General features: G+C 39.7%; 1 protein-coding gene across 4 annotated transcripts in view; it reads right to left on the bottom strand.

Annotated features, from left to right (window-relative positions):
* Positions 1-11,260, bottom strand: part of LOC126612092 (inositol oxygenase 1-like) — a 72,680-nt gene extending 61,420 nt beyond the window's left edge. Inside the window, exons 1-11 of one of the 4 annotated variants that reach the window (XM_050280400.1) lie at positions 11,093-11,260; positions 10,754-10,874; positions 9,921-10,002; positions 9,629-9,833; positions 9,468-9,527; positions 9,338-9,390; positions 9,126-9,248; positions 8,925-8,994; positions 8,748-8,826; positions 8,574-8,655; positions 8,234-8,472 (exon numbers count right to left, since the gene is read on the bottom strand). In XM_050280400.1, the coding sequence (XP_050136357.1) occupies positions 8,446-8,472; positions 8,574-8,655; positions 8,748-8,826; positions 8,925-8,994; positions 9,126-9,248; positions 9,338-9,390; positions 9,468-9,527; positions 9,629-9,833; positions 9,921-10,002; positions 10,754-10,874; positions 11,093-11,123 (933 nt within the window). In that variant the 5' untranslated portion in view covers positions 11,124-11,260 and the 3' untranslated portion in view covers positions 8,234-8,445. Of the gene's footprint in view, positions 1-8,233; positions 8,473-8,573; positions 8,656-8,747; positions 8,827-8,924; positions 8,995-9,125; positions 9,249-9,337; positions 9,391-9,467; positions 9,528-9,628; positions 9,834-9,920; positions 10,003-10,753; positions 10,875-11,092 lie in introns of those variants that run through there. The other 3 variants (XM_050280403.1, XM_050280401.1, XM_050280402.1) reach the window with 3 other exon arrangements.
* Positions 11,261-14,408: the final 3,148 nt, after the last annotated feature.

The raw sequence follows: 14,408 nt of genomic DNA, 5'->3' as shown, positions 1-14,408 counted from the left end.
ACGCCGAAGACATCATTCTTGATCCCCAGCAGCCGGATAAGACGGCTAAAATTGGCTCACGACTAAGCCCAAACGAGAAGGAAGAACTCACAATTTTTCTTAGGAAAAATCGAGATATATTCGCATGGTCACCATCCCACATGCCCGGTATTGATCCCAAAGTGGCCTGCCACAAGCTGCACGTCGATCCAATTGCCAAACCGGTAATTCAAAAAAGAAGACATTTCGCACCCGAACGAGTAGCGATCATCGAGGCAGAAATCGACAAACTATTGGAGGCCGGTTTCATAGAAGAGGTAGCACACTCGGCATGGCTTGCTAATGTCGTACTAGTCATGAAGAAAGAGAAGGGCAAATGGAGGGTTTGCGTAGACTACACCGACCTCAACAAAGCATGCCCAAAAAACCATTATCCTGTCCCCCGGATTGATCTATTAGTAGATTCTACTTCTGGAAACCAGTTTCTTAGTTTCTTAGACGCATACTCCGGCTACAACCAAATAGCCATGCATGAGCCCGACAAAGAGAAAACTACGTTCGTGATAGAGCGAGGCATTTACTGCTACAAGGTCATGCCCTTTGGCCTCAAGAACGCAGGAGCCACTTACCAAAGGCTAGTAAATATGATGTTCAAAAAGCAAATTGGGGTAACCATGGAGGTCTATGTCGACGATATCATGGTAAAGGGCAAGCAGCGATCAGATCACATTCGCAATTTAGCAGAAACTTTCAATATCCTTAGAAGGTACAAGATGAAGCTCAACCCCACCAAGTGCACGTTTGGAGTATCTTCAGGTCGATTCCTAGGGAACTTAGTAACCCAACGAGGAATTGAAGTACATCCCAAGCAAATCCAAGTAATCATAGAGATGAAATCTCCAACTACCTTAAAGGAGATCCAAAGCTTGACCGGACGAGCAGCCGCCCTCAATCGCTTCCTCTCACGATCCACCGATCGATGCAAGCCCTTTTTCAAAGCTATCAAGAGGGCACAAAGGGACAAATGGGATGAAGAATGCAAAAAAGCTTTCCAAGACTTGAAGAATTATCTCACATCACCTCCCTTACTATCCAAGCCGGAAGCAGCGGAGGATTTATACATTTATTTGGCAGTTTCCGAGGTAGCAGTGAGCTCTGCTCTCATACAAGAAGAGCTGGGGGCCCAACTGCCGGTATTCTACACTTCTAAAGCTCTTCTCGATGCGGAAACAAGATATCCGAAGATCGAAAAATTAATTTTGGCATTAGTTGTTACGGCTCGGAAGCTAAAACCGTACTTTCAAGCTCATACAGTCATTGTCATGACTCAATATCCCTTACGATCAATATTACATGGTCCAGACGCTTCTCAACGAGTGATGAAATGGGCATTGGAACTTGGCCAATATGGTTTAGTTTTCCGACCTCGCACAGCGATAAAGGCCCAAGCCTTGGCAGACTTCGTAGCGGAATTCACGCCTAGCCTAGACAGCGCAACAGTGCGGCCCAATGACGCCCCAAAAGCAGCTGAGAGCACCTTAGCCACACTTACTCCATCCAATAAAGATTTATGGAACTTGCATGTCGACGGAGCATCCAACTATAAAGGCTCGGGAGCAGGTGTAGTTCTTGTTACTCCAGATGGCTCAATGATCGAGCAGACGATCACTTTAGGTTTCAAAGCATCCAATAACGAAGCAGAGTACGAGGCTCTACTAGCAGGCCTCCGAATGGCAAAAGACTTGGCGGTGAAGAAACTCGCAATTCATTCTGATTCCCAACTAATCACCAGCCAGGCTACTGGGGAATACACGGCAAAACACCCAAGGATGGCACAATACCTAGAGAAAGTATGCTAGCAGCTTAAAGCATTTCAGATTTACACTCTCACTCAAGTTCCGTGGGCAGACAATGCACATGCAGATGCACTAGCAAGTTTAGGCTCCGCCTTTGACCACCAATTTAAACGCTCCATTCCGGTGGAATATCTAGACAAGCCAAGCATAGAGATGGAGCCGATAGCCGAAGTGTCACAGGTTAGTGTAACTCCCACTTGGCAAAGTTCAATTATAGACTATTTGGTCAACGGCACATTACCCACAGAAAGATTGGAGTCAAGGAAGCTCCAAATTAAGTCGGCACGCTACTATATGTGGAATGGCATTCTCGTCCGAAGATCCTATACCGGACCACATCTCCGCTGCCTAGCACCTCCCGATGACGTGAAGGTTCTAAGCTTAATCCACGAAGGCGTTTGTGGGAATCACTCTGGAGGCCGATCCTTAGCCCAAAAGGCTCTTAACGCAGGCTATTACTGGCCTACCATGCACCAAGATGCTAAGGAGTTAGTACAAAAGTGCGACCGCTGCCAACGCTACAAACCAGTACCAGCACTACCCGCCAACGAGCTACACCCGCAAATGAGTCCTTGGCCATTCATGCAATGGGCAATCGACCTGGTAGGGCCTATGCCGCCTGCTACGGGGGGCAGATGCATGATGATCGTGGCAACCGACTACTTCACCAAGTGGGTAGAAGCAGAACCCATGACGACCACGACTCAGACGGATATAGAGCGCTTTATATGGAGGAACATCATTTGCCGATTTGGCATCCCTCAGTCCATCATCACTGACAACGGCCCTCAATTTGTGGGAAAAGATTTGGCGAAGTTCTTCCAAAAATACGGCATCAAACAACACATGTCCACGCCAAGATTTCCTCAAGGCAATGGGCAGGCCGAAGCATCCAACAAGACGATCCTCGACTGCCTCAAGAAATCCCTCACCGATAAAAAGGGAAAATGGCCAGATGAGCTCCCGGGATGTTTATGGGCATATCGCACCACCAAAAGACGAGCAACCGGGGAAACTCCTTTCTCTTTGGCGTTTAGTTCGGAAGCAATCATTCCTCCCAACATCATCGTGCCAAGCATCAACACTCTATTGCCAAGCATTGAGCAGAACAGTAAAGAGATGGCCACAAATTTAGATCTGGTAGAAGAGAGGCGCGAACAAACCATCACCTGCATCGCAGCCTATTAGCAGCAGCTCATTTCCAGCTACAATAAAAGGGCCAAGATCCGGCAGTTCCAACCCAGAGACCTAGTCTTAAGAAAGGCCTTCATCACTGCCCACAGAGAAGGCTCGAAAAAAATGGACCCCATTTGGGAAGGTCCTTACAAGATCAGCAAAGTAGGCAGCAAGGGTAGTTATACTCTTGCTACTGTGAATGATAAAGAGATCGAGAAGCAATGGAACGCCTACAATTTGAGGAAATACCATGTGTGATTTCACACTATATCAAGACCCAAAGACTCGAGCAGCTCAACGGGCACCACCTCGTAAACCGAGGACTATCCAATCATCATGCAATTTTTGTAACCAAGTTATTTGCTCATTTTATTCATTTTTCAATAAAGAATTCAGAAGTAATTTGTAACTTGGCTTTATTATATGTCTGCAACAACTTTTTTTTTTCTGCACTTCAAAAGAAGATTGCACCCCCCGAGGGACCAACTGTGCTCTCCAAGGCGGGAGGATAAACTCAACACTCCGAATATCCAAACGTGGATGAGCTTGGCTGCCCTAGTATAACTAAGTGCATGATGGCTTGCGCCGGGATTCCTAGAAGTAGCCACAATGGTCTGTTTCAAGGCTTAGCTAGTTGAAGGATTATGGGTCTATCGGCTTAATCCGCGGGGAACCGGGCCCTAGAAACAGAGGGGGCACATTATGCAGCACACCCAATGGGCGGCTACCCTGGAAACCTAAAGCTGCTACCGAGTGCACTAAGGTAGCCTACGGATTTCCAGAAGACTGCCTACGGCTTGCCCTTCGAGCAGTAGAACCATGCTAGACTTACGCAACCGCACATTCTTGTGAAAGGTTAAACAAGTTAGCGTGCGCACGCGAAGATCTTATCCACTGTCGACATGCTACGTAGTCGATAAGCTTTACCTCTGCCAAACGCAGAACAACCTACACCAAGTCCTAAAGTGTTGTGATACTTGCTACACAACCTACGGAATTGGAAAAAGCCAAGGTTAAATAGCCAAGTGGTTACGCGGATTCGTCTGCTTCTGTAAGTAAGGCATCCAGCTGCCAACCCTATGGTTAACAGCTTGGCAAAAGTTCTACATCAACACCTACGGCTGCATAGGCTATGTGGGCTTGTCTGCTTATAGAAAAGTAGCACGCCTGCCACTGGCCTATAAAGTCAAAAGGTTAGGGTAAAAAAAAAAAAAAAAGGCGAGAATGGGAAAAGCAAAAGAAGCAAATTTATTAAATTTTATAGAAAAATTGATAAACAACAAGCAAATACCGAAGGAGTTCAAGCAAAAGCAACAAAGGAAAGAGAAGGAAATCCTAAAAGCTACCTAGAAGACTATTCTTCAGTAGTTTGGACATCTCTCAACTGCTCGGTCGTTACACCTTCAGCAGCCTTGGTGTTTTCAGCAGCGGCATCCTCCGAATCTTTACCCTCGACTGCTCCAGCCTGGGTATCAACTCCTCCAACTATTTCACCGATAGAAGACTCAAAGGTAGAATCGAGCAAGTATTCTGGAGAAATAGAGAAGGTATCGAAGTCTTTACCGGAAAACTCAAAGTCAGACGGCCGCCCATAGAGATGATCTACATAGCCCAGCTTGTAGAAATCGGTTTGGTTCTGAATAAGTGAAACCTCGAAACCATCCTTCTCACTCTTCAACTGCTCATTCTCCTCAAGCAGGCAAGCACGAACCCGCTGCAACTCCTCAATTTCCTTCTTCAGATTGTCGTTGGTCTTCAAAACACCTTGAAGTTCCGACACTTGAGGTTCAAGCCTATCAACAACCTTTTTGAAGTGGATCGCTTGGTTATAAGTAGCAATCAATTCTTCATCCTTTGCATAAGCAGCGGAGCGAAATTCAGATATGGAACGCTCAAGATCTTGAATCTGAGGTATGTAACGCTCGATTTCCTTCTCTGCACTTTCATTCTTTATTTGGATCGCATCAAGCCTAGTTTTCAAATCCATGATCTCCTGGTGAGCGGCCTCAAGCTGCAGAGAAGTGGGGGCAGAAGTATTAGATTCCTTCAAAGCAGCAAGCTCAGATTCTAATTTCTTGATTTTTTCGGCTGAGGAGTAAGCTTCGGCAGCCATAGTTCTTGCCATCTCTTTAGCAGCCTTGGTGTCCTCTTGGTCAAGGAACATAGACTCGGCTGCCAGAATTGTTGTTTTCTGCATCATGGCTAGCAGAGCAGACTTCCTATACTCGGGTGTGTGTTTTGCAAAAGGACTCGGACCAACAATCTCTTTGACGCCATCAACAAACTGGGCACATACATCCATGTCTTCAAGAAGATCTGGTTTCAAAAGCGCACAAATCTTAGCAGCCTCCCCATAAACGGCCTTGGCGGATTCTTCAAGCCTGCCTGAGCGAGTAACTTCATTCTTATCAGCAGACGAGTTGGTTGCAGCAGCGGAAGAAGCAGTTTTTGGCGCCACTTTAGCAGACAAGGGCACCTTATCATTCTTCATAGTAGCAAGCCTCTTCAAGGGTAAGCCAGGTTTAGTCCCGGACGGACGCTTCGGCACAAACTTCGGTACCAAAGGCACGGAAGAACTTTTACGCTGAGCAATTTTTTCAGCAATCAAGCTAGCAGCCTTCGAAGCAATAGGCGTTACCAGCACAAATGTAGCAGTTCGTTATTTCTCGCCCTTAAAGGAAGTCAGGTCAATCACAATCTTGGGAGCAGCCGGAGAATCCCCACGAGCAGTCTTCGTTTTCTTCTCAGCAGGCATCTCTTGAGCAGGCGGGGAATGTTTCTTTTTCCCACCTTCATTGATAGTAGGCTCCATCACAGTGATAGGACGACCCATCGCGTCTGCCTTGATCCGTTTTATTTCTTCTTTTGGGGGCAGTCCATCTTTTTCCCTACGAAGAGGACTAAGCAACCAACACCACTCACGATACTCGGAAGGGACACCCAGAGCGACATGTACTTTTTTCATGTCTGGAGAAACCCTAGGAGTTGAGCCAAATTCCAAATCTACAAAAAAAAAAAACGGAAGACAATCAGAAAATTGAAGAATAATTTGGCACTGAAGCAAAGCAGCCGAAAAGACTAAGCAGTCTGCTTACCAGATATGAAGACCGTTGATACACGCAGCTCGGGAGAAGAATCAGATTCCCATTCTCCACTTATCTCCAAAGTCTTTGGCCCAATCATGATCTCCTTTGCTCGAATTATCAAAAAGCTTATGACGAATTCGCAGTTGTCCAACTCCATCAATACGACCTATGTCAAAGAAATACCAAAATTCGTTGGTGGTTAGTCCCAAGTCAAAGAATTGGTTCAAATTGTGGAACCCCACCATCACTCGGACCGCATTCGGGGAACATTGGGCAGGCGCACATTTCATGGAGCAAAGCACTTCTTGGAAGAAACGCGACATAGGGAAAGTAAACCCTAACACAAAATAGTAAGGATGGAACTTGATAGCTCTCCGAGTTCCACTGCATGGTTCCCCGCTGCTACCATCCTTAACTCGCCTCACACGCACTCCCGACGGAATGGCATGCCAATACGTTTCAAGAAAATCTCTAAACAAATTGTCGGAGCTAATCTTGAGGTGAGCAGCTTTGAAGTAGCCAATCTTGCTCAAAGACCCGCCTTGACGATACAACGGGGGCACACCATCATTATTCTTGCGGCTCGAGGAAGACATGCTTGAAAATTCTACAAAAGTACAAGGAAGATTTGTTAGAGAGTTAAAAAAAAAAAAAAAGAAAGAAACAGCTCTCGGTAAAAAAAAAAAATAAAAAAAAAAAGAAACAGCTCTCGGCCAAAAAAAAAATAATAATAATAATAATGATGAAGGTCGCAGGACCCAGCAAACCCACATGTGCAGCATCCAACGTCCAAAAAAAAAAAAAAAAAAAAAACAGGGAGCCCAGCCCGCGCTGGCTCCCTCCATCTTCCTTCTCGGCCCCGTGGCCCTGCATAGCTGACAGGGGGCAGTTGCCCCCACAGTTTTCTCTCTTCTTCACAGTCCAGACACGAAGGCCCAGACTGCAATACCAACCTGCAGTACCCCTTGGTCTACTTTCAAGTCTCCTTGATTTTTTATCAAGCCAATTTCAAGTCCCGAAAACTTCCAAGAAAATCAAGAAGACAAGAAAATTAATTTTTTCTTACCTAGAAGCAGCGAGAAGACAAAGCACGCAACGAGAGACGATCCTTTACATGGGCAAGACGTAGAAGATTGCTAGAGGAGGGGGAATAAATATCCTCTAAGCTCTTTTTCTCTCTTGTAAGGTTGAATAAGTTTCTCTCTAAAAAGTTGATTTAATAATCCACTTAAGGTGGACTTAAATAAGCTTTGAGGAAATTTATTTCCTTTTCCTAGAAGGATTAAATTTCCTATTAAAAAGAGAATCAACAACAAAATAGGAAGCAATTCAGAGTTGCCTAAAGCGAGAAAATCTCTACACTTGTTGCACTTTTTCTGCAAGCAGCCCAACAGGTGTGGGAGCATTTGTGGAGCCAAAAATATTCACTAGGCGACACGTGGACTTTTGGACAAAAGAGGACAAAAATACCCTCGAGGCATACCAGGATTCCTACGCGCGAGCAGTGGGCAATCATCTTTCAATCAAGTCAAAAGTGCCCAAAAAAATGTAACAATTAAAAACCTCTTTCATCAAATCCTTTCTATAAGGTATTTCCCAAGACCTAGTATTTTCTATTTCATTATTTAGCTAATCAATTAGCTAAATAATATATACCTACCATATCTCCTAAAAACATCCTTAATAGGCAATAAAATCACTCAATTAATAGCCCAAAACCGGCCCCCACTATTCACATCCTCATCTTTCCCATTTTCCTTATTAAAATAGTCATTCATTTTATAACCATCCATTTATTCTTTTCATATTTAATTAGCCAATAAATTGGCTAATTAAACATGAAATTAAACCCCACAAAAACCTTATGGCCGGTTACCATTAGACAAAATTGGGCAAGGCCTAACTCTATAAATAGGCACCTATTCTCACCAAAAATCCATTTCAATTCTCTTACAAAAAATCACAAATACTCTAAACACTATTTTTCTCTAAAATTCTAACTTTGGCATCGGAGGTTCTTCGGCCAAGCCCCCCCCATTCATCGTGGGCGCTTTTGGCCTTAACCAAAGGTGCTAGTTGTTTTGTAGGTGCAAAATCGTCCAAGATCGAGGAGGAGAAAATTTGCATCCACACTAGTTTTTACTTTTAATCATGCTGGAGTTTTATTAAGGAACCAAGAAAAGGGTTCCGATACACCATACATAACAGATAATTTTACACGAAATCATTATGAAATGACAAGGAATTGCAGCTACAAATCGAAATGTCATCCCTCGCGTATAGCTCGCTCGCTATCTGCTGGTATATAGTCGACACTCGTTACACATTGAACGGAAGAGCTGGGATATTCACCATCTTAGCTTCGAAGGGAAGTACTGCACAACCAACATTGTTCAAGTTAAAAACACTAATTAATATTCCAGGAAAAAAAATGAAGAAAAGTGTGTTGAATCAAATGAAATCTGGTTGAACTTACCTTTTCAATGAGAGAAATATAGTATGGCTTCACCTTCTCAACGTCAACCCGTATCTTGCTCTTGCTGTAAAGGTCGTACTTGCTGCAACGGAAAAACGTAAAAGTATACGAAGTGAACTTAAGCATTTAGACTAAAGAAAAATTAGTAAGAGGTGAAGTATCATATAAACTTACTTGAATACACGGAGCCATTTCAGGTTTTCGACATCCTCTTCGTTCATTAAGTGCTTATACGCTCCCGCCTTATGTAAGGCTGCAATAATATCAAAAAGAAAACATCACAGTTAATTAGTCAGGAAAACAGATTTTTGTTTTAGTAAATTTGTAGTATTTTTCTGCTGCTTAACATACCATAGAATGAGTGGTATCTAATGATAAACAGAGCTGCTGAAGGCAGAGTTGATTTGTTCTCTGTGGCCACCTGAAGATGTCACACCAATTAGATTAAACTTAGTTAATTGTGTTTACAAAAAACGAGATTGTTTGATTAGAGGCTTAGAGTTAATATTTTGAAGTATATCTGAATACATGATGAAATATTTGAAGACATACCAAATACATGTAATCATCGTGCCCCCACGACATCATAACATTTTCGAGTCCACATCCCTCCGAGTAAACTCCATACTTAGTGTTGTAAGTAGGATTATAGTAGTCAGGATTTTCGGCAAAGTACTGCGGCAATAATGTGGATAAAAATTTTGATCAGCAAACAGATAATTGTCATCACGCGAAAAGCGGAAGCAAGTTTACGACAGAAGTACCTTGTGATGAACATTGGATTGATCAAAAGCACAGCCAACTGGGAATGTATCACCTGAAATACAGATCAGGATTAGTAATTAACTATCTTCAAGTATATAACAAATATGGTGCATGAACTTTGTCGCTTACCGACAACTGCCCATTGAGGAAGCTCCCCAAAGCTAGGAAGAAGAAGCACTTTTCCAAGGTCTAAAACACATAAATTAAGGATCAAATTAGCTATTTAATCATCATGCAGCATCCATTTTAATCAATTAATACATAATATTTAAAGATATTAATTAAATTACCATGGATGAGGCCAGTCAAGTGCAGCCAATCTTCATTAGGATAGTCCTTCCTAATGGCTTCAGCTGTTTGCAACAAGTGCTCGATTTGAGGCTCGTCCAAGTCGGGATCGCTCTCGTCGACAACCTCGTTGAGAAGTTCACAGCATTCCCAAATGCTCATCTCCACTCTGTTCAATTTGCTATACTCATTTCTCATTCTCTGCACCTGAATGGTACATTTTTGTAATATATTTGGTATTAGGATATAAAATGGTGTGAGAAATATGTAGTGATGTTAGGTAAAATTGCTTACAAAATCATAAGTCTGATTGATGTGATTGATCTGGTAGAAATTCTCCACACTTGGTTGTCTCTCTCCTTCTGCATCATAATCCCTGGCTTGCAATCATACAAAAATTATCAATAAAAAAGTTGATAATTCAATGGGTGGGGGGGGGTTGTGAAAGTAACCAACTTCCAATAAAAAAAAATTAAAAAAAACTTTTGGTAGGCCCAAATCTAAGGGAAGGCCAAACAAAGAGGGCTTTGAGTATTTCAGCACGTGGCAAAATCAAAGGGATGGCGTTTATTTTCAAGTGGATTGGTGTTGTACAATGGAAAAAAAAAATTATAAATTAAACGATGCTACGATCTGTACAAATTGCTAAATGATAAAAATCTACGTCTTTTTCTATCTTTCGTGAAAATATAAACCTCAATTTATATGATAAGGTGTTCTTTTTATTTTTGTGTCTTCCCAATCGTAGGATATGTTTCCAAATTTCCCTGTTTTTCTTCTAAATTCTTTGTAAAAGGCACAGCCTAAAGGGATCATAATCCCAGATATTTTCTTCCCTTTGTCCCTATATGACGATTAATTAATTAACTGGTCATAAATTCATAATACAGTTTATTATAAATTGTCCTTCGGATGCTCCAATTTATTATTAATTAACTGGTAAGAAGAACAACTTATAAATTTGTATCGTTCCAATTTATTCGGATGCTCCGGAAGGCAACTTATAACCGCAGCTGAGAGCCTGTCAAGGGTCCTATCCATGGTTCATATTGCAGATCACATCAGATATTTATAGATTCAATTCTGCAGGCTTAAAAGTAGTACAAAAATTATGGAAAGAATATAACCTAAATGTTTGTCCAAATGAATTGGTATGTGGCACCACAAATCCAGCATCTAAGACCAATTCCTTTTCATCATTTAACACCTTTCTCTCCCCTGCTTCAATTTCAACTTCAACTCCTATCACTAAAACACAGAAAAATAAAATGACAATAAAATAATATACACGATAAAGGGAAGAATAACTTGGAAGCTCATCAGATTTGCAGAATATTAGAATTAACTAAATACAGATACTCCTCTGTGTCTGTACGTATTCGACTTTCTTATCGATGAATATCGTTCTTTAAAAATAAAAAAAAACTAAATACAGATATTAATGAAGTGGGAATTAAATAATTTACCAAACTCAGGCTGCTCAATGAGGATAGTCATCCTGAATCGAAACTGAAGCAGGAAATCCAAAGAAAGCAGATGAAAATATTGAACCCAAAAATCTGATAAGAAATTTGGGCAAAGAAATTGAAGTTTTGTGGCATATTTTAGGTCTTAGAAAGTGGTTAGTATTTATAGTTGGCCGGAAAAGTCCTTTCTTGGGAATTCGGAGGTCTCCTGTCCTTCCCTGAAATTCTACAAAAGTTTTGCATCCTTTCCGTTTTTTTTTTTTTTCAGAAAACAGTGTTTCTGTCTGTCAGAGGATAAATATTATTTTAACTCTAAAGTAAAAGCAACAAACATAAACAACGGCTAAGAGATATTTTAAGTGTTTCAGATGCATCAGTTGAAAAGTGTAAATGTAAACTACTTGCGACGTGGTTTCATTCTAGTGCACTAGACGATCTAAAGAGACTCAATTTACCTTTTAAATGCGGTGCATACAATAGTGAATTGTGGAAAAACACACTAATACGCTCCACTTCTAACTTCTGAGGTACAATTCAAGTACAACCCATTCAGACAGTCTCAATTAGCCGTTCCAACACCCATGCATACAAAATACATTAAAAAAAAAAACTCTTTAATATGTGTTACTTCCATGTATAATTTGAGTACAACTGGAATATATATATATATAGAGGAAATCTTTAAGGAAAGGGATCCCCATTTTTTTATAAAAATGGGGATTAGTTGTGGGGTCCACATTACATTGAACTTTAATGATCCGAACCGTCTATTTTTCAAGTTGCACCTCATAGATCATCCTTACAAAATATTAGTCAAATCGGAAATGTTTAAGACATCTAATTGGGTTCAAAGAAATGAACGAATACTTTATTATATAAGAAACAATGAAATTTTATCTTGATAATTAAATAGGCAAATGGTTTCAGATTAAATTGAATTTTTGCAAGAATGATCTATGAATCGAGACTTATAAAATAGACGGTTCGGATCGTTGAAGTTCGATGTGAAGTGAGCCCCACACCTAATCCCCATTTTTTGAAAAAAATGGGGATCCCTTTGCATAAAGGGCCTGTATATATATATATATATACTCTCAAATATGTGTTGGTGAGTCTGCTAGACTGTAGCCACGAACAGAATGAAATTTCTCATAGTTTCTCTAGACTCGAAAAAATGAATAATTGTGGTTTGTCATACATTATTTCATTATTTTTCCCTTTTAAGAGAGAAAAAAATAATAATATCACATGTGTGTTTTGAGTACAACAAAACGAAAGAGGATCCCAAGGATCTTTTAATCGTGTCCGTTCATCATACATCACATGCCAGAAATTATTGTAAAATTTTTTAGGAGTTCTTTAGATATAGGCCCCTTGAGACTCCTATTTTTCAAACAAAAACCCACCAAATTTTAAACATTCAAATAAAACCCAAATTTCAAATAGACTACCATGTCGACAAATATATAACCAACTATTACAACACGTTTACAATTTATGCCACAAAATCCTAATTTGGTCACTAAATGTTATTACTCATCCTGCTTTTGATGAGCAATTAAATCCATATGGATATTTTACCTTTCTTGTATCATAAATATTAGTAACATATATAAATTAATCTACCATATTAAAAAAAATAGACATATCTCGTACAAAAAAAAATTGTTTGCATCATGTAATTACCCTACATATAATTTAATTTACCTACTTATAAAATATTAAATTAATTTACTTACTTATAAAATATTATACTAATTTACCTGCATTTAAATTAATTTACCAACTTATAAATTAATTTGTCTACTCATAAAATATTATACTAATTTACCTACATTTAAATTAATTTACCTACATTTAAATTAATTTATCTACTCATAAAATATTATACTAATTCACCTCCATTTAAATTAATTTACCTATTCCAAAAAATAAATAAATAGTGATATTGGATAATGTTTGAATGTTGTGGGTTTGTGATTGCAGGCAATTAAACAACTTGAAATCTAATGCACATAAATCATGTAGGTAAATTAGACCATTTTGGAAGTAAAAATTAGACCCTTTAAATTTTGGTTTGATAGAATAGGTAAATTAGACTATTTTGTAGGTAAAAATTGCGTGGAACATATAGCTTTTGTTTTGTGCATTAGGGATTGAAGTATATATGCAATGCGGAAGCTGTTTTAGGTTAATTTATTGTTGTGTTGGTAGGTAAATTAACTTGTATATTTAATGCACAAAATCATGACATTAGTATTATTATTTTTCAACCGGCACCTTATAACAATTTGAAAATTAATACATTGAATATACAATGAATGACATAAAATATTTAGTAAAATAAATATAATTAATTAAATAGATAGAACGAGTAACTAATCCAAAAACTCAATCCAAGTATTAATAGGGGTAGTTTAGGCATTCAGAAAACATACAATTTGAAAAGTTAAACTTAATTAAAGAATTTGCTTAATTAAAGATGGGTTTTAGTTAAGGAAAATGGAAAAGGATTCTCTCTTGAGCATATGCTCAGGATCCTGCTGAGCAAGACACGAGGACCGTAGATGAAAATTCAACGGTTACAATTATTATAACTTTAAAGGGATCCACCTTTTTATAGCCGTTGAATTTTCATCTAACGGTCCTTGTGTCCTGCTCAGCAGGATCCTGAGCATATGCTTAGGAGAGAATCCTTCTCCAAGGAAAATATAGTTTCAAGGGTAATATCAAATTTAAATAATTTTTATTTAAAATTAAATATATACAATATCTACGCAAACTGTATCATACAATATACAATAAACAAACACAACTATAAATCTCCTGAATCCTTAAAAGAGAATCCGAAGCATATCCTCGTTCAACTCCTCCCTTGCAAAAGATGGTAAACACAAAAGGCTTGTGGGGAACCACCAGGGTGTCAAGAATGAGTCAGCCTTGCATTGGACATCAGTCATGTGTCGACGTACCACCAAATATAGTAGAAATCCTACGGCTGTCATTAGGCGGGTGGCTTTTCGTACTGACGTTTTAGATAGTGGCACGTCGTCGGCCGCAGAATCTCTGACGCAGACAGCACCATGTTGGTGGACGCGTGTCGTGCAACGTGTTTTATAATTAACACGTGTACGAGTGTCAGAGGATATGTGGACTGCTATCAAAATTCTGGCATAACTAATGAAGGGGTGATTTAAGGACAGTTGAGTTTACAAAGTAATCTTTTACTACCTGGTGAAAATGCGTTGAATTTATATATAATGATGTAAGTTTGAACGTTGATAGTTAATTAAATATCTAATCTAATAAAAATTAT

This window comes from Malus sylvestris, chromosome 17 (assembly GCF_916048215.2).
Source record: "Malus sylvestris chromosome 17, drMalSylv7.2, whole genome shotgun sequence".
Classification (NCBI taxonomy): domain Eukaryota; kingdom Viridiplantae; phylum Streptophyta; class Magnoliopsida; order Rosales; family Rosaceae; genus Malus; species Malus sylvestris.
This window is presented reverse-complemented; position numbering and strand designations above follow the sequence as displayed.